Source organism: Contarinia nasturtii, unplaced genomic scaffold (genome assembly GCF_009176525.2).
Source record: "Contarinia nasturtii isolate CC-2019 unplaced genomic scaffold, AAFC_CNas_1.1 Cnas_scaffold_350, whole genome shotgun sequence".
In the NCBI taxonomy this organism is placed as follows: domain Eukaryota; kingdom Metazoa; phylum Arthropoda; class Insecta; order Diptera; family Cecidomyiidae; genus Contarinia; species Contarinia nasturtii.
Window position 1 is genome coordinate 2,880,759 of NW_022197705.1, and position 24,380 is coordinate 2,905,138.

The following is a 24,380-nucleotide window of genomic DNA, read 5'->3' on the forward strand; positions in this document are numbered from 1 at the left end:
ACTTATTGTAATTTACTGTATTCGAAGCTTGACTTTACCTTCGGTATTTCTTCTCTCTCTGTATCTCTCTCTCTCTCTCGGTTTTTTTTTTCATAAAATTTAATGAAACTCTATGAAAAAGGTAAACGGATCAGGTTTAACCAGATTAAATCGTATTTTATCTTACAATAGAGTCTCTGAAGCGCTTTCAGACATATTTTTGCTTCATTGCGATTTGCATTGTTGATTTAAACAAGCTAGTAAGCACGTAAAATAAGCACATCCACACGCCCAACCATCGACACAATTTGCACAACTGTTTTTTTCGTCGTTTTCTTCCTTTGAACAAGAGAAAAAACAAACAATTCAACTGAGTCATCATCTTAATGAAAATAAAAATTCAAAAAACAATTGTAAACATCAATGATTTCACCATTTCAATTGACATTAAATTGAAGAACGACGACAATTCTTATCAATTCAAATGATCGTTTCTATGCTAAAAATAACGCAATCAATTGCTGTAAATGAATTTATTAATTTTCTCAAATTGAAATTGTCGATAAACTTTTCATTTTTATCACCGTTGAATTTGCGAATAAAACGATTTTCCGTGTCCATTTATTGTTGCACCAATTTAATCACATACACACATACACATAATTCGGTGAGTAATCTTCTTAATCGCTGTTAAATGAAAATATTGTCATTGTATGTGGCGTAAAACGGAAAATGCAAGCAAAGCTCAAAGGAAAAAAAATATAAAATAAATGTCACCGAATGGGTTTTCACTACTTTTGAGAAAGGTAATAATAAGATTAACGTCAATATTTTTCGATTTTTTTTTTCATTTCGCATTTTTGCATGGTTTTTTTCGGGGGTAATGCAATGCTTTGCGCAATATACGTAATTTAACCGGCCATAAAGATAACTGAAACTACTTTGTTTAATATCCCTTCGGCTCAATTGTATATCGAACTCTCTTACATTCTTTGGTGTATGTATGGCTCTTTCTCACTCTTTCTCGGTGTGTACACGCTTAAAACTAATTGTTTACGATATTCGATCGTTCCAAAGTACTCTGGTGTGTCGTGTCTTGTGCGCCCATTTCAATACACTATACTATATACGACCGTCTATGAGATAACGCGCTCGGTTTTATTTATTTATATTTTTTTTTTTTTGCTTGCTTCGTTTTCATTCTTTGGTATGTAAAAACTACCCATTACACATTGACAAAGCACACAAATTCTACAATTTTATGAGCATTTACGTTCCAAAATACTGTAGATATACACCATCTATAGATACGTGTGATTATCGAAACTTGAAGATTTTCGTTTTGGGTAATACTCTCTGGGTGCTTTTGCCATTCTGTATGCATTTGGCAATCATTTTTCGCCTCATTTCTGTGTGCGATGGCGAGCACACACACACATACACACACACCTTGGCTCTTACGCTCACTCGTTCACTCTCTGTCTCATTCTTGTTCACACTGTTCACCTTTATACGACACACAACGTGTATCGGTTTATTGACTTTTTCGGCTGTTGTAGTTACCATAGTTTATGGGCAAGGTAAATTACTTTATGACTTTTCAACCATTTTATGGTTAAATGTTGCATATTTTTTTTTCCTTTCTTCTTCTTTTTCATTTCATTTCATTCCATTTGAATGTTTCTTTTGGTCGTGTTGTGTGCCATTTCCATCTCTCGGTTTGCGCCTTTTGAAAATTCGTTCCCGTTGTTATTTGCCATTTTTTCGCTCTCACTATGTTGTCGTTTGGAAGAGAAAAGCCATTTATTACACTTTTCACGTTAGACTTAAAACACATTAAGTAAAAGGATTTTTTCCAATTAACCCTTTTGATTGTTGTTCTCTTAGTCAATGAAATGCAGAAGAATTTCACTTTCTTAACATTTTAATGGGTTTTTGGAGAAAATAAAATGAAACAACGGACACTTCGAGGTCTTTTGTTATTGTAAAACATAGATACGAACATGTTTTAATGTCATGTTCATGCAATTTTATGACTTGATGTGTGTGAGTACGGAAAAAATGCAGATAAGAATTTAGAGGAAGTGTTGAGATTTCAACCTGTTTGCATTGAAGGTCATAGTTATATTTTAAACTAACGAGCACATTTTTTATCTTGCTTTCATCGTTGTTGTCTCCATTGGCAATTGATACATTCCTCACGCAACACTCATTGAACACATACATTCGATGCGTACAGTGGATTGAATCAATATAATAAATAATAGCCATTATTATATCATAAAGATAAAATCTAAAAAGGTGAAAGCTTTTCTTTTATTTTATACTTTTTTTTGCTCAGTCAACACAATACATATCTTATCGCGAATATAAATCAACAATAAAAAAATATCCGTAAAAGCACTTAAAAAGCAAGAATTTTCGATAAACATTTCTTGAAATGGTTAAATACTGCATGAATTCACCACGATTTCAATATTCAACAATAATTTAACGACGATCATTTCAATGTGTTGATCAAATGTAGAAACGGAGGCATATATGCTTTGCATAAGGAAGCGTGTGAACCAATAAACAGAATTAGATTAATTACATTCCACATATTTATTGATATTAATCATTCGAACTGAGGTTGTGAAGAAGTGTAAATGTACCATCGCACACAGATTGTATGTGGGAGGTTTGAGTGCGAGACTTTGAACAGTGAGTAAAGGTCATTAGCCACACATGTCGCCTATGTTATGCGATGATCAAAGACTGAACTTGGAACTTTATTTCAATATAAATATCATTATTATTAAATCATGCAGGCGAAATGACATAAGAAGTGTTTGAATTGGAATTATTAATAACTTTTAATTCGCAATTAATGTGGCAATTAAGTAAATTGTAATTATAAATTCAAATTTTCGCTTCACACATTCACCATATGTGCAGTTTTTGTCTCGAAATTGGAATTCCAAAAGAATAATAATCTGTTTTTTTTTCTCTTGGCAGCTTATAAATTGAATTATACACCGTATCAATGTGATGAGATCTTGTGAAAAAAGGTTTTGAAACGTTGATGCATTGAAAATTGGGTGAAATTATTGTTGAAAGCAGAACAAAAAAGGCGAAACGCTGTTTAAAATGTAACTGTGAAAAATTCGATATGCGCACAGATTTCGAACAATGTATTTTTAATTAACAAGTTTTTAAAATATGGTTCGTGCCGAATGCAAAGTCGTTTGTTTTCCTCCAAATCATGTGAAGAGATAAATTGTGTGCGATTTGTTGTTCGCATTTAAAGCCATTAGCCATTTCATTGTGAAAATGAAAGAATGCGTATTCTTCAAGATGGGAATTTTACCGAAGAAATTCACAAAACTTCAATCCAACTGCAAATTTTCTTGTGAAAAATACAACATGGTTCCACCGCTAAATTCTTATATATGTATTATTTCGATGCAAACCCAACAATGTGCACACTGTTGTGTAAATTAGCACGGATAAAAATAAAACTTTCCGTTTGTTGTTGCTGATATTTTGGCTGTGCCAATGTGTGTGTGTGTGTGTGGTGTGCATAATTTTCTTCTTCACAACCTACGTGTATGCGGGGATTTGACGGGGACGTGTACTTGTTCCATTCCTTGCACGAAAAAAAAACGCACGAGAGCGCAAAAGAAGAACATGTCGATGAGCAAAAAAAAAACTGCGAGGAAGGAAAAATGTTTCATTTCTCGTATAATCGGAGAAACAGCCATTTTTACTTGAATTTATTGTAGCGCAAACAACACAAAGTGCATTAATAAACAGCATAAAAAGAGCATGAAATGGTTTTTCTTGGTAAAATGCTCAATGCTTTTTCAGCCACCATTCTCTGTTGTTGGTGCTGCTGTTTCTCTTTCCTGTTTTCATATCTGGCCAATGTATGCTCCTGTACAAGCACAATTTACAGCAAAAAAAAAATACACAATGCGCCAAAAAAACGAAGGCATCGTTACCAAATTTGTGGATAAATATATATTCTGAAACCATTTTGGTTTTATTTTTTTCGTTTGTTATTCACAACGAAACGAATTTTGAATCGAGGAAAATTTCTGCATTCGGAATTTGTTATTTCGAAACAATGAAAGAGACGAGAGAAAAAAATGGCAAGAATTCTTTCAAAGTGAACGGGGAAAATCGAGAGAAAGAAAGAAAGAAGAGATGGAAGAAAGAAGATGAGCGCAAAACGCGAAATTACCATGGCAAAACAACAACAACGATCGATTTGCATTAATGTATTTATATGTATGCCGGATGAATGGATTCATTTATTAAACAAGTGAAAAAGTTACACATTTTTTGACGCCATTCTCTGTCTCTTTGTTGTCGGAAAATTGTGGAATTTATACGCTCGAAGAGCGAAAAACCGACCATGAATGGATGAGAACCGAAAGAGGGCAAAAAAATGAAGTTTAACTGGTTGCTAACGAGACTTGGTTTATCGTAAATTGATGCAATCTCTTGGGAATATGCAGTAACCATTGGTTATGCCCATCAATTTAGACACAACAATCAATTCATTTGCCTATAGTTGATGGTTCAGTTTTAGATCATTTACGTTGTGATTCCTGAAGGAATATCGTTGTTATAACACATTCAACCGAAATTCGGAAGCAACGATCGACTATGAAATGTGGAGAATAATCGATGTTGAAATCATCAGTTGTTCGCAGAACTATGATTTTTTTTTCGTGCAAAATCGTCAAAACTAAAATAAAAAACAAATCACACACTCTTGAAAATTGAAAAATTGAAATTCATCAGAAAAATCATGTTTGAAATGGCGCATGAGAAGAAAACGTGCTCCAAATACACTATGGTTGTTTTTGTATTTATTTATTTTTTTTCATTGCTTTTGTTGTTTGAACATTTTTATCGCTATTTTTATACACTGGCGCAGTTCACAAAAGCATCACACCGAATGGAATATAAATCGAAAATATAAGTGTTAACGATTTTAAAAGAAACTAAAACTTCATCAACATTTCTACAAGCCATTTATTATAATATCATTTATACTTCAAGGCACTTGGCTCGACGACCGACTAACGCTTTGCTTCATTCTTTTCTCTCTCCCTCTCTCTCTCCCCCTCGCGCTCAGTGTATGGTATTTTTTTTATGTGCATATATTCATTTTGAATTCGAAAAACTAAAGCTCCCTTTTTTTCCCATTTCATTTTGGGTATAAGCAATCGGTCGTAAAACCGACCGATATTTATTAACTAAACGTCATAAAAACAAATTTCACAGCGAAACATAGTAAAAATGAACAAATACACGCATAAAAAACAAGATACGAGTGAAAAAAACACACACACACAAGCTCGAAACAGCTCGTAAAAATATTAATTACATTGTCACGCTGTTCATTTCATTGACCAAAAAATTGAATTGAAAATTCAGTCTGTTAATGGAATTGTTCGAAATGCGCAACATCATAAATGGACAGAGCATTTGACAATTCTCTCAATATATCTCAAACATTTATTTTGCAATTGAAAACAATGGCCATATTTCGACAGCTCATTTCATAAGACTAGCCTCACACTCTGTTTACGTTTGAATAAATTGTCACTTTTTGTCGCTTGCTAGTTTGAAATTGAATGAAAATGAGATGGAGATGAATGGTAAGCTCTTGCCATTTTATTCAACATTGATGAACGCGAATTACCATTTTATAACTTTATCGCCGTTTTCGACAAGCATTCAAAATGTTGCGCTTGTTTGTGTGTTCAAACCGATTGGTTTACGATTTTCGGAATATTCGGCGGTGTGTCATTTTACGAGTCGTAAAAATTAAAATTTACCATTTCAGACAGGTGATTCTTGTGACCATCACCAGATCGTTTGTAATTCCCATGAAATGGATTTGAACGACAATCGAAAAAAAAAGAAGAAACGAGTTATTATCTATGCAAATAAAATCAGTAAACTTTTTGTTCGTGCTTATCAATGGCTAATTAAAAGTAGATTCCATTAGAACTACACGATAAAAAAGAAAAGAAAAAGAAAAATTCACTTCTGAAGAAGGAAGAAATTTCGACAATAACCGTTTGTTATGTATTATGTTTTGCTCATCGCTTGACATCCATTTGTATTGTCATATTATATTAATACACAAAAATAATGAATTCAACGTTCATTTAGAATTCGCTCGCTCAGCTCATCCTTGCAGTATCCCTCCCTCTCTTTCTCTCTCACCGAGTGTGTGGCATCTAATCTCAAGATGAGAATCATACGACATTTGTTCGGTTTCCATTGTTTATTGTTGTTGCGGTGTGCGTTTACATAGCCATGGCCACTGTTGTTCTTTCAGCTGATGGTGGCGGTGGTGGTGGTGGTTATGGTGCCTGGATATCGTATTGGTGGTCGAAATGAGAAAACTTTTTCGAAATTAATAAAATTAACTCAATTTTCGGGTAAAAATGATGCGACCGAGCTACGCCAATCAGGTTTCGCTTTCATTTCATCTTATTTAACTTTATCCCAAGCTTTAGATTATATATTCCATCCGATCCGAATACAAACGAGATGACACAACGAAATCTTTTTGTTTTTCTCATTTAAGTGCACGTGGATTATGGGGTGAGTGAATGAGTGAATTGGCCACACGAAAAAAAATACCATACACATTGAAACTCATTGTAAGTTTTTTTCTACTTTGGCTTCTTCATTCGTTGAAACTGCAAACGTACGCCATCTCATTTCGCCACCATATCGCAAATAGTATTTATCAAAATGTGCCCTTTATGGCGTGAGGCGTTGATTAAGTCGCATTTATTTCAGTGGATATAATTTTTTCTGTTTTCTTTTGAGGAAATGCCAAATAATTGTTGTGTGAAAATGCATGCAGATGTGCAGATGTTGTACGCCATTCGCTCTCCCCGTAATAATACGATCCGGTAAATGAGCAACACAATTCTTTGTATGAATTTCGTGAGATGAAAATTAAAATGACTCTTGCACGGAGAAACAAAACGAAAATTTAAGTTTCTTTTATTTCACTATATTGTACAGCTTCAAACGAATGCCATTTGGCTTCAAAGAAAATGCCTCCGAAAATTTCCATTTTCTGCCTCTGTTCTGATTCTATTGACCGTTTGTTGTTGATCTTTTTCGATTCGCTTCTTGCAAAAATGTGTCAACACTCAACAAATGTTGGCAAAATCTCAGTTGGTGCCATTGATTTTGCAATGTTTGTTCCGAAACTTTACATATGCTTGTTGATTTTGTATTGGAAAAATATGTAAAATCAATTGTCAAAAGCCCATTTTCCCATCTTTCACCGAACGAAAGTGTTAAACCATATGGTTGGCATTGCGACACACACACAAACTGCACAACTTCAAAGTGATGGATGTGCATCGATCCACTTTGGTCATTGGTCGCTTGGTTTCACTCTGTAAACTAACAAAATTGTATGTTGTCGACAACACAAAAATAAACCTATACAAATTTATTTATGACTTCTGTTTAAGTTGCCTTGAAGCATTCACCCTTTCGCAATTGCATGTCATTTTCCAAGAAATGTTGTAACCGTTTTACTGTCATACTCATACATAAGAACACAAGCAACAGACAAGAGAAAGTGAAATTTGAAAAGACCAAGAGAAAAAATGGCATAGAACGTAACTAGGAGAGAAACAAAAATATGTCATGTCAATTGATTTTCACTTTGGAATGCATTTCGGTTTTCACATTGCAATGTGTTCGAGCAATATAAACTGATTGTATAAGCATTACGACCTTGAATATAATGTGAGTGATGGCATTTGAAAGATCACAAATATCTGAAGGTGAAATTACATTTTTTCTATTGTGAAGGGTTGCTTTTTTCTGTCGTTTTCAACGAATCTCCATTGTTGCAAATGAATTGCACCTTATGGGCGTTTCTTATTTTACTTTCTTTTATCTATTTTTGGCAGTTAATGTTTGTACTTTCTTCTTTTCACATTTATAAATTGTGAATTTCGTCAAGAACCGTGAATTATTGATATGAAAACAATGCATTTGATTGCGTGGCTTTCGAACCGAATTCACGGTTAAGATGCGTTTTTAATAAAAACGATGAATTTCGCATAAAACATATTTTCCTTGTCATAAAAACACATTTCTTTTCATTTGAAAGGCATTTCTTTTATTATTATTTTTTGAAAAGCAAAAAGCCGTTTTTGCCTTTTGTTTCCATCAAAAAAAGGTGGTAACATGATTTGAGCAGCCATATGCGAGTACTGATGTATTCCGATGGCTGTTGCAACGTATTTTCAATGGAAACTTGTTTTTATTTTTCGGTTTTGATCTGCCATATTTGTATTTAAATTTCCATTATGGCTGTACGTATTTACTACGCATATCACACGTATACGCTGCTGCATACGACCGATGCCGAGATGTGTGTGTATAGACTGATTTAAAATAAGCATGGGGAGAGAGAGAGTGAAAGAATGCATGCGTTCGTGTGCTATGTATGGATGGGAACAAACCGATGACTTCGGTGAAGAGCGAAAATGAAAATATGCTTGTTATGGAATTATACTTAAAATAAAACTGTTATTTAAATTTACATAAAAGAATCTCTTTTAAAAGAATTAAATCTTCGAAATAATTTATTAAATTCTCTCGGTGAATTCGAAGAATTGAAATGTACGCTTCGTTTTGAATATCCACTAGGCTTAAATAATCGCAATCTTTTGTGGAATAAATGAAATGAGCCGTATATAATAGCATTGAGCTCTTTTGCATCGTCCGTGCATTGATGAATATTCAGGTAGAATTTTTTTGCATGTCACCTGTGTAAATTATCGTTTTATCTCTGTAAAAAATGTTCCACCATTCAAATGAGACTTTTTTTTAAATTGAAGTAATCTTAATGTAAACCATTTAAGATTTTACGATTTAATAGCTTTTGTCGCATGTATGCGTTGAACGCGCTGCGCTCACTCATCGTGCATACGATAAAAAAAGGGAAATGGAAAAGGGTTGGCAGAGCACCGCAAAAATCGTCTCGAAAAATATGTGCAATGTTGCATTTACGCTTGATTGTAAAAGTAATGGTAATTTAATGGCAACAGAATCCAATCGTGCGCTTATAGGCTGTGGCACATGGGGCTACACTCTTGGCTGGATTGCGTGACACAAATGGTGACTCTTACCCAAAATGCGTTAAGTGCGTTTCATATATGTATATTTATATGTGATTTCATGCAGTGTAAAACGCCACGATTTTTCAATATATAATAATCACCAAATTGTGTATATATCCAACGATACATTCACCTTTCTCTCATCTTATCGCTGCTAAACTCCGGCAACACAGAGTACACTATTGGAAACTTGTTTTTTGTTTGATTCTCTGCTTGTCACCGCCCGTCATCTTTCTCTCACCCGTTCTCTCTCTCTCGTCTTTTCTCGTCCAAAAACTTATTTTGTTGATGCGCGCCGCGCATTCTTATTCATCTTCCACATCGAAAATTCCAAAGCAAAATAACATTTTCCTGATTACCATGGCGCGAACTAAAAGCAAACAATGAACAAAATGCGTTACGTTATTTCAAAATAAAATAACAACAACAAAACGATCAGCAGCTTTTCATTTTCTATACGGTTAGTTTGGCGCGAATTTTGCTATATATCTTTTTTTCTTTGCCGTTCGTCTCGTCTCTACTCTTCTCACTCGATTTTGCTTATTTCTATGGCATTATCGAATTCGATGAGGACTTTGTTGTTGCTTTTGTTATGTTGATTGCTGCTACGTGAGATGCTTTGAAAATTCATTCAAACTTCGAATGCTACCCGTCACACCAACGACCAAATTCATTTCATATTTTTCATTCTGGGTGTCTCGATTCTTCTTACACTTCTTTTTGTTGTTGTTTCTTTTAATAAATATGCACAACAATATCGCCGAAAGCGAGCAATTTAAATGCACACAGCGGCTTTTGTGCCGCGCTGTAATTGAGATTCTAAATGAGAAATAAAATGTGCTGTGAAACAAAACGAGAAAAATTATCGGCCTCAACGAACAAATATTATGTCAAATTGAAGAATGTTTAAAAAAAAAACGTCCATTTTGAACGAACGAAAGTGAGAATTCGATTAAAATTGAAAGGGAGAAGAAAAGATAAATGCGCGCCAAAATCCATTTTCGATGTGAACGAAATTAAACTTTAATCAGTGACGGATAATGTGTTACAATTTAAAAAAAACGCGGTAATGTGATTGGAATCATGAATGACTAACGATGAAATGGCCGAATAAATTCAGGTTGTTTTATAATTAGATGCTAATTGGTGTGAAAATGACTGCTTTATAAGCAATAGAAAAAAATGTTATAGTCAATAGACACGACGTTAAAAAAATAATTCTTATCCATCAATTTAAACAACTACACACTTTATTACTTTTATGTTTTATTTCTTGTCTCATCGCATTTTTAGTATTATTTGTATGGCCGTTTTATTTCTGCCACACATAATTTTATAATCATCATCGTTACGACGGGAGAGAGGGAGAGAGGGAGAGAAGAAAGAAACAAAATTAATAATGAAATAATCTACGGTCGATGATCGTCGGGGAACGTTGTGTGTGTATGTCAAAGCAAGCAATTTCATAAGATTAAACGCATTAATGTGCAAACATTTATAAACTCGAAAAACGCCTTTTTTCATATTTGTTTCTATACTATGATGATCAACAAAATAAAAAACTACAATAAATAATAAAAGCAGCAAAAAAAGAGAATAAGACAAGACAAATTTGCCCCGACAGATTCTATCGCCGAAAAAATCTAAACTCTTCCTTGCCCGACCGTTAAAATTCTGGTTACTACAAGGCATTATTGTAATCAAACACTTTAATTGCAATGAATTATTATTTCGTTGTTGTATTTTTTTCACTCGTTGTTGCTGTTCATTTAAAATGTGCTGTGTCTCGCATTCGGGGCATACATTTATTATTTGTTGTGGTAATAAATGTTCATTTATTGACTATAAAATTAAAGTGTCTGTCGTTTGGTATGGTTTTTTTGTGTGTGAATATAGAAGTGTGTGAGTCGTGTCTCTATCGGGCGATTATTCGGACCGACGTAAGTGACGGTGAATCATGGTTACGGTTTGTTTTTTTTCGGAATCTATATCAAATCCGTATGTTTTTTTCTTTCTCGCTTGATGACGGTTATATTGTCATTTGTGTATCTCTATCGCATTTTTTGTGTGCTTCAATTCCGTTCGACGATTTGAAAAGCGCGCCGTGTCGACCACGCATTGCAATGAAGTGTACTGTTTGATGTGCTTGCGTTCACTTTTCCTCATACATCCCTCGATGGAGATGTACTTTTTGGCTGTGCTTCGGTGTATGTGTGCGTATGTGCATGTGCTTTGCAACCCTTACCGACTGCAGTTCGAAAACAATAGCTGCGAATTGGCATTGTTTACCAAAAACTTCAGCAGGTTGATCATAGATGGCGTTGTTGGACGATGCTAGTCAAAGAGAAGTAATATTTCTTCTATTTCATACATCTTCAAACGATGATCTTATACCATTTAATAAAAATCAAGGAATTTTCTCTTATTTTCGAATGGGAGCAACGAGAAAAAAGACGAACGACCGGAATTTAGTTTATTTTTTTTTTCTAAATAGCGAAACCATTTGTGGCTGTTTTTTATTACAAAATCCAAGTTGAAAACGAACGCTTTACTTAATAGCAATTGAATGCAAAGCAAACTTGAATGAAAAAAGAAGAAAAAAATGCGCTGAAATCAATTTCATTGTATGGTTATGCACACTTTTTATTGCCCGCTTGATTAACAATAAATCTTCCTAATGATTCCATCCATAAAATTTACTCATTTTTAAGTTATTTGATGTCTGTATTGCATGTGGAAAAAAATATGAATGAAAATTGACGAGAGATTGAGAGAGAGAGAGAGAGAGAGAGAGAGAGAGAGAGAGAGAGAACAACGAGCCTGATGGAGAGGAAAAACACGAACAGTTCAAGTGTCAGTAGTTTGGTATGGCTTTAATAACACACAAATAAACATTGTGTTTCATCGCATACATTGTATTACAGTAAATAGTCAATAATTTTAATTTCAAGCCATTTGGTCGTGCACATTTCTAATCAAATTAAAAGAAACGAAAATTGAACGTGATGTTTTTGGTTATTGTTGCATTTTTTTTCATCCATTTCTTTGTTGTTCATTTTCACTGGGATGGTTTTTCAACTAGGCGAACATATAAAGGAAACTGGGGCGTGTTGAGATAGTGGGATTTTTCGCATGCATTCCACTTCGATGGTCGCATGGATGGATCGTCATTGTCGTCGATGTGTAATTAGCAAAAAAAAAAAAATCGTTTCGTGGGCATTGAATACACGAGCGGTGTGCGCATTTCTACGTTGCTCCGTCATTGTTATATTTCCAGTGCTAGAAATTTATATAGTATGTATATTTTTGGCTCTTTGGTTTGGACGTGTCTTTTTCTGGTTTTACGATGTGCACATTTACATCCCGAAAGTGTGTGCAAAAGAGTACACATTCTCTATCTTTCTTTCGTGTGTTTTTTTTTTTCTTCAAAAACACATTTTGGGAAAAAGAATGAAACAGAAAAACGAGGAAAAAAAAAGAATTCCAATACGCGACCATAAGAGCCATACCATACACGCGATCCTATTAAAACAGATTCGTTGGGTCATAAAATTTTTTATAGCATTTTAATGGAGTTCTTTTATTCGTGTTTTGTCTGTTCGGTATTTTCTGAAGGAGTAAAGAGAAAAGAAAAAAAATTATTTTCGGTTTCTATATCTATACCATCTCATTTTGTTTAGCGCGAGCGTTTTGCCTCTTTTATTTTATTCCAGTCGTGCATAGTCTTAAGAATTTTCTCGTTGGTTCGTATATGCTTCTTCGTTTTCTTTGTTGCTCTGATAAACGCTCCTGCATTCTATACGGCCAAGGCATTTTAAATCGAGGAATTTCAGATGTCACGGTGTTCTTTTTATTCTATTTTGTAAAATGTAGTTTGGATCTATTCTCATCATTTCGCTTGCCTGATAAAAAGATGTGTATACTCTCTCATGGTATACAAAATGGTTCCATTCTATTAGGTGCGTGTGAATAAAAGCGCCCAAAACTGAAGGCAAACGTACAATTTCACTGAGAGAGAGAAAAATAAATTTTACGATTGTTTTCTTTTGTTTGATATATTCAGAACGAGCAATAGTGGAAGAAAGGAGATCGAATGACAGCTTGTTTGTTGGCGCGCGCGATACAAAACAACGCCCTGAATCAAAAATACGTTTCTGAGCTTCTCAGCCAACACAAAATGCTCTTACCAATGAATGGTTTCGTTTTTCCATTTATGATCTCTTCGTGGCATATTTAATGCGTCTCTAAATATTTTTCGATTTTCCAAACGAAAACGTCCTGAATATTTTCCAACAAATGGCAACGACTCTAAGCTCCAGTTTTTTTTCTCTTCGTCACATTATTGAATCGCTATCATTCGCCTTCCATTCTTTTGTACACGAAACGGGAAAATATTTCACATTTTTTTGCATTTTATTCTCGCTCTTTGTGCGCTATATGACACGCTTACGCTGCATTTATTTTATTACACCCAAAATGTGATACGATTTTCTATCAGCATCCAGCCACCACACACACACACACACACACACTCATCTCGAAAAATTCAACGACCGAAATATATAAACTCCAACATGCATGATGATAATATTATTATTACGAAAAAAATAAGAATTTACATTTCTCTGTCGCTCATTGGCATGTTTATTTATATACATATATTTTTTTTGTGTATTGACCTTCAATGCTTTTTTCAAACATTGAATCCCACATTGAAAAGAATAAAATATAAATTTAATATCAGTTTGTATTCGATGAAAGGTAGAAAAAAATTACTCTTTTATTCCATCGAGAAGAGTGAAAAAAACAACCACCACGAATTGAAAATGAAGTCGGTTTCATGTAATCCATTTTGATTTGATGTGGTTTCGTATTTTATCGCTTCATCATTTTCATGTAATTTTCGTCGGTATTCGAAAGAGTTTAGCATAGGTTTCGATATGTATTCTGATTTTTTCATTGAATTTTGCATGCAAACACACCCTTTTTCCGATTGATTTCGGTGACTTTTCAAACTATCAAAATTGTAATTCCCTGCACACGAATGATTTGTGCGTAACGACATAATAAAATATGCGATTATTAACAATGTTATCTGTCTTTTTTCTTTTCAGGTAATTTTTGCTCTTTAAATCAATGTATTTGAATGAAGTACTACTGATGTGTATGTGTAGTTGCTGTAAGTGAACCCAAATGAAATAGAATTTACGGTGTCGAACGCATAATTGATGCAAACAAAACAACAAAAATATGCCCGTTGAAAGTGAATTTGTCAGTGGTGTAATTTGTGTGAAGTGTATGGTGAAAAATGATTCAAATACCAAAAGTTACAGAATGAAATGGAAAAAAAGATGGAAAAGAAAGAAGAAGAAGAAGATGTGATTGTGTTTAAAGGTGAATTTTACAATATGGTTAAAATGTGTGCTCGTTTGGTTGAAGAAGCCGTAGAAAACTCAAACCGAAAAAAGACACCCAAATGGAATAATATGGATATGCAACGAATCGAAGCTCTTGGATAATGAAAATTTCTTTTAAAATGCCGATGACGCCATTTGAACTACAGGTAAGTGTCTCGATGGTTGTGCCATTCTTATTTTCCTCATTCAATCACTTTGTCTCATGTAAACAACATCAAAACAAGCCATAAAATGTATTGATGTGGATCGAAGCGTTGAAAATGATGACAACCATTTCAATGAGCGAAAGAGAAAGGAAAAAACATTTTTCTCGGTGTGTACATAAATATCAAAAGTATGTTTTGTCGATAAAAATTACAACCATTAGTGGTAATTTGATGTCAAAGTCTTTTTTCAATAACACAATGATCTGATTTGAAGGATCTCTCGACAATTGAATTTATCGCCCGTGTTTGTGTGTTTCGTGATTGATTTCGTACAATATTTTTTTGTTTCGTTCCTTTGTTCTTTTTGTTTGTAAGAAGCCTCCTTTGGCTATAAATTTTTCCCACCGCACACAAACACTCACACACACCGTATGAAACAATGTTGCAAAACAGCGAAAGAGTTTTTGCACTTTCTTTCTCATTGTAGTTGTTGTCGTCGTCTTCGACGAATTACCCGAAAATGAAATGTGCTGCATCAAATTGCAATCAACGTTTTGATGTGTGAACAGCATACGCAAGCGTTGCTGAAAAAGTGTCAGTATGGTTGGTTTTTCGTTTCTGGTCTTCTGGTTGGGACATTAATACACAACAGAGAACGAAGAATCGGGTTAAAGACATTGGTTTTTATGGTTGTAATTCGGGTTGAAATAATAGGGAACTTCTGGATGTAATTTCGTCGTTGTTATGCAATAGCTTAAGCATCAATCAAAGAAATCTTGATAATAACGAACAAAACTTGCCAAATGCATAATATAAGTCATAAGTTTAGTGTATAAGAGGGAAATGGCGAACGAAAAGTTTTTTTTTTATTATTTCATGTAGGTCAAAACATTGTTAGAGCCAAACCATAAACAAATCACTCATCACATTCTCAAACAAGAAAATTAAAACGAATTTTTTTTAAGATGCATATAAAAAATTCACACACACTATCTCTTTTTCGCACTCTGTCAAAGCAGAAAAGTCAAAATCCGTTGAAGTCTCTTTATCTGCTGACAGAAGGTTTACGAAAACTTTGATCTATTTTAAAGAATTTAACGAAGAAGTTTTTGGACTCATGTCACTCTGTGATGAGTCTATATTCTGCTCTACATCTATCTATTTCTCTCGGTAAAAGTATCTTGAATGGAATGAGGAAAGTTAGCCAAATGTGAAAATTGCCTTTTCCCTGAATAATAATAAAAGCAGATTTTATATTCGTGAAAGCAATAATTGTTCCGCGGATGGGCAAATGTATTGTTATTGTACCGTTTAGTTTTGTTTTTTGGTTTACTATTGCTACTTCATTGTTATAGCAAAAGCACATAAAAAGTAGGGAGTGAGATAAAAATTAAACAACAGGATCATTTCAACCAATTGTACAACGAATCAAAAGCCAGCAAATGGTAAGAAAAAAAAAACAATATGTTGGACAAAGTTAGATATGAATGTGCGTGCGATCACTAACAAGATTACTGGATACGCGTAACATCTGTCGCGATTTAAAATGAATTTTGAATGATAGAAAAAGGAAGATGATATTTAAATTCTATCGAAGAGGGAAAATGGCCTGTTTGAAGGGTTTTTTTATGTTCATGTTAAAAAAGTCATTGTTCATTCCACAACGACATTCAAACAAGGCGAAACAAAATCTCTTTGTAAATAGCATTAAGTTAATAACATATACGCACACACATAGGATATTGCAGAATCTAAAAAAGATGAAGAGAAATCGATTACAACAAATGTGCACATCTAACAATTGCGCAATAACAATTTCCATTTAATTGAAAAATGATGCAGTAAAAAGCGTCAGGTATGAAGATCCCGAAAATAAACAGGGCTTTAAGAATGTGTAATGGCATCCGTTTGCACCTAACAAAAAAATCCGAAAATGCGAAACATCACGACAACGATGGTTCCGTCGTCAAATGAGATTCAATGTCTAGAATTTTAAGCGAGCGCATTACATTCATCTCTATGGTGTGGCAAGTGTGGCTGTTTGTGGAAAAGTAGAAGAAGAAGGAGATAAAGAGAAGAGAAAAAAGAACGAAGAACGGAAAATGCAAATAAAATGAAATTTTACCACATCTCCCATTCTGTGTGTATGTATATTTCTATTTTATTCACGGTTTGGGGTATAATCCAATCCCCCATACAAATTAAATCTTATATTCCTGTCTGTGTGTATACTTTAAGTTTGTACAAATATTAAGTGTATATAAATGTATTTGTCGATCGAAATGGAAAGAGAAATAGCACAGCTACAATCGCGCAAAACTGTGTGTATATGGTGACGACGAGCGAAGTAAGTGTGCGAGTGTGCACTAGTATGTTCATCACCTTTCCGTCGCATTCACTTCGACGATATGCTATATGATATTTCGGTTGCCGTAGCCTGTGAAATAAATATATCGTCAGCTATATTGCTGCTATTCGACGATTTTGTGTGTTTTATGTGCTTTGCCGATTTCCATGTACATGTGTTCGTGGCACAAATGTATGAGCAAGAGCGAACCAGCAACACTCATTGTCGTTGTCTTTGTTGTTATTGCAAAAAAAGAAAAAAAAAATTAACAAAAGGTTGAACATCGCGCGCGCGTTCCATGCGTCTCGCCGTGATGTGTGTACTCCCGACTGATACAACAGTATTTTCTTTGCAACATGTACACACGCACACACATTCACGATACAATGAACCATGCAGTGAATATCAATTTTGATTGGCATTAAAAATAACTCTTGGTGCAAGGAAAATGTTGTCTGCGCGCCGTTCTTTATTACAATGCCTGCTTTTTCCATTGTACTCTGTGCCGTCGTTCCTGTGTTTGTATATATTTGCAAAAAAAAATTCGCTCTCCACCGTATTTCTTTCTCATTCGCACTTTTGCAGAGAATCATAATTACGCTTTTCCTTCTAAAAGCAACGCATTCCAATGCGTCAAACACGACCAAATATATGTCTTACTTCCATTCTGCTTGGAACACACTGACCAAAAACCAAATACACAAACGAGGCAAACAAAGAGGAAAAAAACCGTCGTATTCTTCATACGTTCTGACTTGATTCAAAATATATGTGTTTACGTTACACACACACACACACACATGCATAGACTCTTACAAAGTGCGGAGTGAAAAGAAAAGCAAGAATTAGTTCGAAAGAAAACTTCAAATTCTATTTTGAATGCTCGTGGTTGGAATGAGATAACACCAATGTAAATGCAACAAAAATAAAACACATACACAACATGATACCGTGCATTGCACAGTGAGAGCAAGGCTTTTGTCTGTTTTTGTGACAAGAATGATATAAACACAACATAAACTTTTCTGCACTCATCACAATCAAAATGATTCTCGTTCCTTCGTGTTCTCCCTCTCTCTCTCTCTATCCCATTCGCATTCTGACGTATCACTGGTGATGCGCGGAGAATACAACTTTAAGAAATAGACGTCCTTCTTCGTTTAGCCCGTCTCGTGATTATATCGTTGTTTCGTTCTCGATGTATTTGTACGTGTCACAACATATTGCCTCTTTCGCACTTATTCAATCCCACGAACAGCGAACGTGTGTATTTTTTCGTCTCATTCTATCTCAGTCGGGGCCACGACAACGGCGACGACGACGACATGTCATGTATTAATGTATATACGGTTAGATTGGATGAGTGAGTGGCAACAACAACGAGGAAAAATACACATTGAGAGAATGAGAGAGTGAAAAAGAGAGATTATGCGCGCCCATACAATAAACGCGCACGCATGTATTCGATTCTCGAAAATTGATGGGCAAAGCTTTTGTATTGGGTCATAAACGAACTACTTCTCATAACGCAAACAGCTTCAGTCTAAAACGATCGAAACAATCGGAATATTATTACGTTAGCGTTACACAGCGAAAGAGAGAAGAAAAACCCCGAAACAAAACGTCGTATACTCCGAACACGGAATACACACGGTGGAACACTGGCGCGCACAGAACGGGAAAAAAACGGCGAAGGAAAATAAAATAATAATATAATTTTTTATTATCTTCTCTCCATTTGAACTATATACACACAATACTACACCGTATCATCGTCGTGTGTCTCAATATCAGCAGCAACAGCAGCAGCAGTAGCAAACAATAAAAAATATTGTGCATTTTCGGAACAATTTGAATATTTGACATTTTTTCGCGGCGTTTAAGAACCGAACATAAATAAAAAAAAAATAACACAAAACGAAACATTCTGATTGAGATAAAGATATTGTGTGACAGTTTAAAGAAAAAAGGACACAACAAAGTAAATATTAATTATCAATATACTATATAATTTTTTGTTTAGTAAAAAAATCTCTAGTCTAATTTTCTCTATATCCAAACAAAAACAAAATCTCTGTCCCCTTTAAGTTGATGTTGACTATTTTTTTATTGTTGATTTATTACTGTGCCAGTGTTTTTAGATTTATTGGTTCTTTTTTTTATATATCAAACAAATTATAGTGTGCTTTCATTTTATGGATCGTTGTTGTATCAACACTTATTCCATTTTCAGTTAGTATTCGTTTTTCATTCCTATTAGATGTAGATTTTTTTCTCCAATAAATATGCTTTACTATTCTACGCCGATGCGATAAAAATGATTTGAAGAGCAATGTACAGACAAGCAAAATACATTTTTTTTGTAACATTAAACACTTAAATTGATTAAAATTGAACATCCTTTTTTGAAACAACAAAAAATGCAATCAAAATGACAAAAAAAAATCAGATAGATCGTTATGTGTGAATAATGCGCGTTGGCTTTGAAAATCGAGTCGATGATGTGTGTGTGTGTGCATTTTGTTCGTTTCGAGAATAAAACCGTGGAATTTAAGTGCTCGTTTTTGCGTGGTTGTGTTTTTTTTTAAATCCGTTGTTGCTAATGTTCTAACTAGATTCCATTTCATCAAAGTCAATTTGTCACCGAAATGTGACAGTTACAAACCAAATTCGATTCTAATCCGTTTCTATTTTGAGCAAAAAGTGAGTTTCGAATTCGCATCCGTATGTTGTTTGTCGAACGAATATTTATCGAGAAAAAAATAAATAATGTAATCATGAATGTTCGCAGGCTCAATTTCGCAAAGTTAACGATACTAAATATGAAAGAACGAGAGACCACGTGCTTAAGCATAAATGCAAATTTGAAATAAGAGTGCGAAAACAAAAAAAAATTAACTTAACGTGCGCAAACCATAAAATAAACAAATTGTATTTTATTGTTAATTGCATTTGCCATGGCAAAATCAGCGCAAACGGATTTGTATGTTTCTTTTTCACACGTTCTCTCTCTCTCGGGTAGTATGTCTTGTAAACGACAATAATATAATGAATTGTCGGCCCGTTAATCCTTCGGTCACATTGGACCATTATGAAAACGAATAAACAAACACTAAATTGTTAAAATATTATTATACGCGCTCTCAAAACCGTCTAACGCACAACCATCACGTTCAACATTTGTTTTTTTTTTCTCAACCGAAGAAGCAAAAAATTTGATCATTACAAAGTCAGTCAAGCGAGTGAGAATGAGAAAGAAAGAGTGCGCCCGTGAAACATCGCTTTAGCATATAGCTCGCACTCACTGAAAGGCACTGTGAACTTTTTGAAACGTATACCCAGACAGAAGAAATCTGTCAACGACCGGGAAATCGTTATTTCATTGAAATATGTGTATGCTGCAATTTGAATCGATTTTGTGTTTTTTTTTTTTAACCGAAAGAGTCCAAAATATCCCAAACAAAGAAATGGCACGTATCATTTTTCAGACAATATACTTTCTTGTGTTGATTTTCAATTCATTGATTTGTTACATGAAATCAAGATGTAATGTAATTTGCCAATGAGCTTTTTGCTCCCAAACAAACCCAAACAAATAACAACAAACCAAATATCTTTGGGTGAGATGAAATGAAGAAGAAAACACATTTTTTAGATAGAATTATTTCATAAAAAAATCTAATAAGAATGAGTATTTAGACGTTTTTGACGGATGCGTTGTCTTAATGCATGAACACATATGTTGTATCGCAATGCACCACGACTATATTTCGATTCTGATGTTCTCTATATTGAAAGAGGCATCAAAGCCTCTTGTGTGTATCGATAGTCTTATTTTTATTTCGATTCCAATGAGCATGTAGTCACACATCTCTTGATGTTCTTCTTGTGTGCACCATATATGCATGAGTATCGCGTACACATATACAATCACCGTTAAACATGTTCAAGCATATACACGCAGCTACACATCCACGCCATATAGCCAAAAACCAATACCAATAAAAAGAAAGCAGCACGTATAAGCATGCGAATACGAGCCACTACAATCCATTTCAAAATCGAAAAATGTACGGCTAACAAATGCGCGGCGCGCGCTTACATTTCCATAGACACAGCCACACAGCAGTGTTTGAGCAGCGATGGATATTGTAAGCGAACGAAAGAGCGCGACAGCTATACTATTCGATCGCAACACACATAGTCGTCTATATATGGCAACGAAAATACCATTTGATTTGAAAACATTATGCGTACGAAATACATACACATAGCGCTATCATCAGCCGAAGCGTTAACAACACAAAACGACCTATCATAAAAATACACTATCACAATAACAGCATTTATAGCAGGCACCTTTAACAGGCAACGACTGTTAACACACAACCAGCAACGCGCACCCAGTTACTCAATATAACAAAATAAAAACGAATCAACTCTATATAACTTCAACTCCATTTCGAAAAATGTCTTCAAAGCAATTTAAACCATTTAATTGTGTTCTATCTCCGACGTGAAATGGATTTTTTTTGTGCGATGATTTGAGAACAAACAAACATAATAAGAAAGTGTCTAAACAAGAAAAATATCAAGAAGCGACAAGAAATACGATCGAAAACAAAAGCGGTCCAGCGGTATGACATAAAAAATCGGGAAAAAACTTGAGAAAATTCGACGAGAAAACTTGATTTTTTTTCTCTATCGTTTTTTTTGTTGTGTTTGTGTATTCAAAGTAATCGAAGCAAATGAAATAATTTTGTATTTTTTGTTTGAAATTCATTTGGTTTTTGTTGAGCAGAAAGAATCGAAAAATTCTCATTTGAAATTCTCCGCAAACATACACGTTTCATCTTTGCGCAAACATTTCGGATGCTTTCTGCATTTTTGTAGTGTTGATTTTAATTGAAAAAAAAAATAATTCAAATTATTGCGTGACATAATTTTATGATTTTTGTTTTGTTTTTTTTTATTATTTGCTCGTGGTGTGACGACGTTTAATATTCATTTTTATTCATTCTTTTTTTTCTCTCTCGATACAGTGCAAAATATATAATCAGTCAGACAGGCTGTTTAGCGCCAGCGATTATACTATATAAACGATAAATTGCAAATTTAAGGCAATAGCAATAAGTGCATAAGTGCATGTGCGACGTTACAAGTACAAAAAAGACAGTTTATAAAATTTAATTGAGGCTATATCGAATATTGGGCCGAACTTTTGAAAGAGAAGGAGAAAAAAAATCGAACAGGAAAAACGCCAGAAACAAAAAGAAGTGGTGTGTCAATGAACTACACCGCAAGTGTTTTTAAGTGAACGTCAAAGAGAAAGGAGTTTCATTTTTATTTATAAAAAAGAACTTCACTCACATAATTTTTGCTTTTATTTTAAATAATTTTATAATCAACGTTGTCGACTTAAAAACCAAAGAGAACCAACTGACAGTGGGCCATTTTTTGATTTGAGCTCAAGTCAGTCAAAGCGATTTTAAAGTAAAATCTTGGTGATGCCCAGTGATTAAACAGGCAAAAAGTGTAAAATAAAGTGCTTCGAATATTTATTGAAATTGCCAGTTTCCGGTAGCAATTGAGAGTCATTACGACTAGATATATATAGAGAGCGAGCGATATTCAATGGCGCTTCACCGACGGCATTGAAACTCCGAACGGTGACCATTCTGTTCATTCAATACAATACTGAATGCTTTGTTGAATAAGCAATGTCAAAGTCCTTTTTGGATAGTATGCTACCAAGTTATTCACAATTTCAGCCATTCACAAGTTCTCAATTGAATTCAGTCGCATCATTGCTACATTTGAACAATAATAATAACATTTACACGAACTCAATTCATCATACACACAATAACGGCATAAATTTATCATTTGCCACCGCAACATCGGCAAATTCGGAAGACGGAACCACGGTAACACAATCAACGACAACAACGGCAAATAAAATGTATCCATATGTTTCAAATCATCCATCGTCTCATACCAGTTTGTCAGGTATGCCAGGCTTTTCTGGTTTAGAGGATAAACCGTGTAGGTAAGTGAAGCAAAATCGATTTTCGGACACCGAAAAAAAAAAAATTATTATTATGAAAATCTGACTTTACATTGCACTTTCAATCATATATATCGAGAGTAAATAGAATCGAAAAAATACACACGAAAAGAAAAATATACACCACATTTTTGTCGCATCGTCCTATAATGTAAAAGCGATCATTGTTTGCTTGTCATCGTTGAATAGAATGTTTTTATTTACATTTTCATTTTCCATGCCGAAAGATTCGTTGAAAAGTAGCGTTAATTCATGTACATTTTCTCACGTTTAATGACACGCAAAATTATCTTCCCTTTTTATACATATTTTTTTTTGTACTTACCGTCAAGCTTATTGTGTATCAAAATGTAACATTGTATTTAACAAATCCAATTCAAGTGTCTCATTCTAGCGCTCTTTCATCAGTTTTCAATCTTTATCTGTTACTCTCTATATTTCTGCGTCTCTTTATTCTATTTGTTTATTTTATTTATCGCCCTACATGTAATAACAACCACACTCATATACACGATCGACTCTTTCGAACCCAAAACATCTCATTCCATTGTGTGTTTTACATGAAATATAATAGCTATTGTTTAAACAAGTTCAAATGGTTACTTAGATGGTTGATCATTTGTTTGAAGCAATCGGGCTGAGTTAATATTGTTTGTTTATTGAGAACGAAAAAAAAACATGATACTTTGGCGCTAGAATTCCGGATTTTTCTTGTAAACCAAACCGATCGGATGCCATAACCGATGAAATGCTCTAACTCTTTCAAAAATTCGAATGTTGAATTCGGAAAATGGACGAAAAGAAATGGAGAGAAACCGAAAAAAATGGGGTTTCGGTGCAACCCTCTTTTGAAATGCCGCATACAGATCATGAATCACACTTGCATTCCATGTAAAATGGGCTGCTTAGTTATGATGATCGACACTGCATTTTTATTTCTTTCCTCATTAAAAGAGACTGGTTTTAATGCGACTTTCATGTCAATTCCATTACAATCGTGCATGCACGCAACTGATATGATATGATCATCATTGTAACCGTTTTATTATATTAAACAACAATGTTACCGATTTTATCGTGTGAATTTAACTTGTTTTTATTTTGTGATGTTTTTCTTTAGTGATAATTTGTGCATTTATATGATGCGCACATTTTCCTCATTTCATCGATCGTATTAATGCGTAAAAATTGTGATTTCTATCTGAATTGACCTGCAAATCATTTGCGCTGAACATTTCACTCAAACTGTCGATG

The 24,380-nt window shown here is 34.2% G+C and overlaps 1 protein-coding gene across 6 annotated transcripts in view; it reads left to right on the forward strand.

The window, feature by feature from the left end:
• LOC116338349 (homeobox protein abdominal-A homolog) overlaps nucleotides 1-24,380 on the forward strand; it is a 91,554-nt gene that overhangs the window by 40,653 nt on the left and 26,521 nt on the right. For 4 of the 6 annotated variants that reach the window (XM_031763552.1, XM_031763547.1, XM_031763551.1 and 1 more), the window contains exons 3-4: nucleotides 14,264-14,712; nucleotides 22,102-23,108. In XM_031763552.1, the coding sequence (XP_031619412.1) occupies nucleotides 22,780-23,108 (329 nt within the window). In that variant the 5' untranslated portion in view covers nucleotides 14,264-14,712; nucleotides 22,102-22,779. Of the gene's footprint in view, nucleotides 1-14,263; nucleotides 14,713-18,585; nucleotides 19,041-21,114; nucleotides 21,697-22,101; nucleotides 23,109-24,380 lie in introns of those variants that run through there. The other 2 variants (XM_031763548.1, XM_031763550.1) reach the window with 2 other exon arrangements.